This window comes from Hydra vulgaris, chromosome 11 (genome assembly GCF_038396675.1).
Source record: "Hydra vulgaris chromosome 11, alternate assembly HydraT2T_AEP".
Taxonomy (NCBI): Eukaryota; Metazoa; Cnidaria; class Hydrozoa; order Anthoathecata; family Hydridae; genus Hydra; species Hydra vulgaris.
The window spans coordinates 48882124-48885000 of record NC_088930.1 but is presented as its reverse complement, the minus strand read 5'-3'; the positions used below and the strand labels follow the sequence as shown (position 1 = coordinate 48885000).

The following is a 2877-nucleotide window of genomic DNA, read 5'->3' as shown; positions in this document are numbered from 1 at the left end:
TAAAATTAGATAAGTATTGTATTTTCAGCGCCATATAAAAAGTTGTCAGTTAATTTTCATTTTCACACTTTGAAAAGAAATTTAAATTTAATAAGTAAGTGAATTTGAATCATAAACTCACTGTAAGTGAATTTGAATTATAATACTTAAAAACTAAATATTATTAATTATTTGCTCTAACATAGATCGGAAACGGAAATTGTTGGCAAAACAAACAAAATAGGGAAAATAGGCTGAAAGAGCGATTTAATAATCAAAAACGTTCAATCAAAGAGCGATTTAATAATCAAAAACGTTGAACAGCTTTCCGCAAGTTAGGCAAAATGAAGACATTTCTGATAAGATAGTTGAAGAAATCAATACACATGAGCGTGAATATGATGAATATATTGTAACAGGTGAGAAGTCTGTATCTGAAACTGACGAAACTAACGTTAATGTTGAATTAAATGCTAGCACTAGTACAGCTAATCAAGATGAATGTTTAAATAATGAGGTAGAAAAAAGTGCTGAGAATATATCTAGCTGTAATGATTTTTGTAATATAACGGATTGGCCAGAAAATTGGCAGAATTTGCAAATTCAAAATATAGTTTCCAAAGGTCCTATACAAGCTAATATTAACCAGTACCCAAAAGACAGTTTGAGTCGATCATTTAACAAAATACATTTATATATCATCGAAAAACAGCAAATGGTGAATTATTTAAAAGAACCTGGCTTGTATATTTATCCAAAGTAGATCGAGTATTCTGTTTTTATTGTAAAATATTTAGTGGCGATGAATTTGCCTTAGCAAAACGAGGAACAAATGGGAACAGAGGGGCCACATAACAATAATTTTAAAAAGAGCAAAGTACTGAGCATTTTAACTGCTATGGATTGAGCTTAAAAAACGGCTTTCTTGTGGTCAAGCCGTTGATTGTCTAGCTAATAAGTTATACTTGAGTGAAGTAGAACATTGAGATGAAGTGCTCAAGCGAATAATCTCAATTATTTTAATGATGGCCTCAGAAAATATTGCATTTAGAGGATCTTCAGACAGAATATTCACCAAAAATAATGGTAAATATTTTAAAATTGTTGAGTTGTTTTCAAAGTTTGATCCGGTGTTAGAGAAACATGTTAAATGAGCAGTAGAAATCTAAAAATGCCTTATTACTTGGGAAAAAATATCCAGCTAGAAAATATTTTATTGATCGCTAAAGCTACAAAGGATAATATTTTGGAAATGGTAAAAAATGCAATGTATTTTTCCGTTGTTGTAGACTGTACACCTGATGCCAGCCATAAAGAGCAAATGTCAATTGCTCTGCGTTACGTCCATATAACAAAATCATCCGAAGGTAATAATGCTAGTGTGAAAGTTAAAGAATGTTTTTTGGAATTTATTAACATTTTGGATTCAACCGGAGCGAAGATGACCGATTAAATGTTAACTTTTTTGACACAAAATGGCTTATCATTTATGAATCTTCGTGGTCAAGGCTACAATAATGGAGCCAATATGCGTGGAAAAATCAACGGTGTTCAGGCTCATATTACAAACATAAATCCAAGGGCTTTCTTCTTTGCATGTGTCTGCCACTTCTTAAATTTAGTCGTTGTTGATGCAGTAAAAGGAGCTATTGAAATTACTAATTTTTTTCAACCATCCAAACAATTTACAATTTTTTCTCAAGATCGCCAAAGCGTTGGCATATTTTTATATCCATGTGTTGTAAATTGACAGTGAAATCATTAAGTGATACACGATGGGAAAGCCATGTTAATGCCGTTAGTGCTTTGAAAAGCGGATTGAAAGGCATTTATTCAGCGTTAAAAAAAATCGTTCAATCGGAAAAAGATGCACTTACACGCTTAACAGCTGAATCAATCGCATCAAAATTAGACAGTTTTGAATTTATTTGTGGTCTAACAATCTGGCAAGATGTTCTATCAGATATAAATTGTACGAGCAAATTATTACAATCACAGAGCTTGGATGTGAGATCAGCAGGTAGTGTGTTAAAAAAAACAACTGAATTTTTGATTTCTCGTAATTCCGAAGTTTATTTCGCTAAATATATTTCAGAAGCTAAAGTATGCGCTATAGATGCGGATTTAACTAACGATTTTAGACCTGAGGTAGAAAATCGGATCCGAAAAAGAACGCTTTTATTTGGAGAGGAGCCTGAACCACCCGAGTTTGTTAATCATATAATGAAATTCAAAAGGAAATTTTTTGACGCATGATTTACAATAGCAATTTCTTTAATGAAAGAACGCTTTGAATCATTTTCAAGTGTTATGCTACCTTTTGAACTTGTGTATGATATTAAAAAATGTGATGAAATGGAGAACAATCAACTCATAGATAAATGTAAATTATTAGAAACAACATTAACTTATAAAGAAAGCAAAGAACTTGACGCAAACGAATTACAAATTGAGCTGAAGTTGTTGTCTCGAAAAATTGAAGGTGATACTAACCCAGAAAACATTTTGAAATGGATTTATAATAACAACTTTGAAAAAATCTTTCCAAATGCACAGATTGTATTAAGAGTGCTATTAACTTTGCCCGTTTCTGTTGCTAAAGATGAAAGAACTTTTTCTAAATTAAAAATGATTAAAAATTACCAGCAAAAATTGAACGATTTGGCAATAATCTCCATAGAATCGGACATTGCCAAATCTATTAACCTAGATCTGTTGCGTAAAGGTTTTGCTAAAATCAAAGCCAGACGAATCTCTTAGTAGTAAAGTTTAATATTTTATGCAATATTTTTTATGTTTTATTTAAACATATTTTTTTGCCATGTTTTTCTAATTAATTTTATTTTCGTTTTTCTACTGTTATTACTTGAATTATTTATTTTGGTTAATTTTTTTTTT

The 2877-nt window shown here is 30.8% G+C and overlaps 1 protein-coding gene across 1 annotated transcript; it reads left to right on the top strand.

Moving 5' to 3' along the window:
• The first annotated feature begins 1713 nt into the window (after nucleotides 1–1713).
• On the top strand, nucleotides 1714–2235 carry LOC136087095 (uncharacterized). The gene has a single exon (XM_065809601.1). The coding sequence runs from the start codon at nucleotides 1714–1716 to the stop codon at nucleotides 2233–2235; it is 522 nt and encodes a 173-aa protein (XP_065665673.1).
• Nucleotides 2236–2877: the final 642 nt, after the last annotated feature.

Bases quoted from the DNA above. Each gene is read 5' to 3' on its own strand.
- LOC136087095 (XM_065809601.1), top strand. From the start codon at position 1,714: ATGTGTTGTAAATTGACAGTGAAATCATTAAGTGATACACGATGGGAA.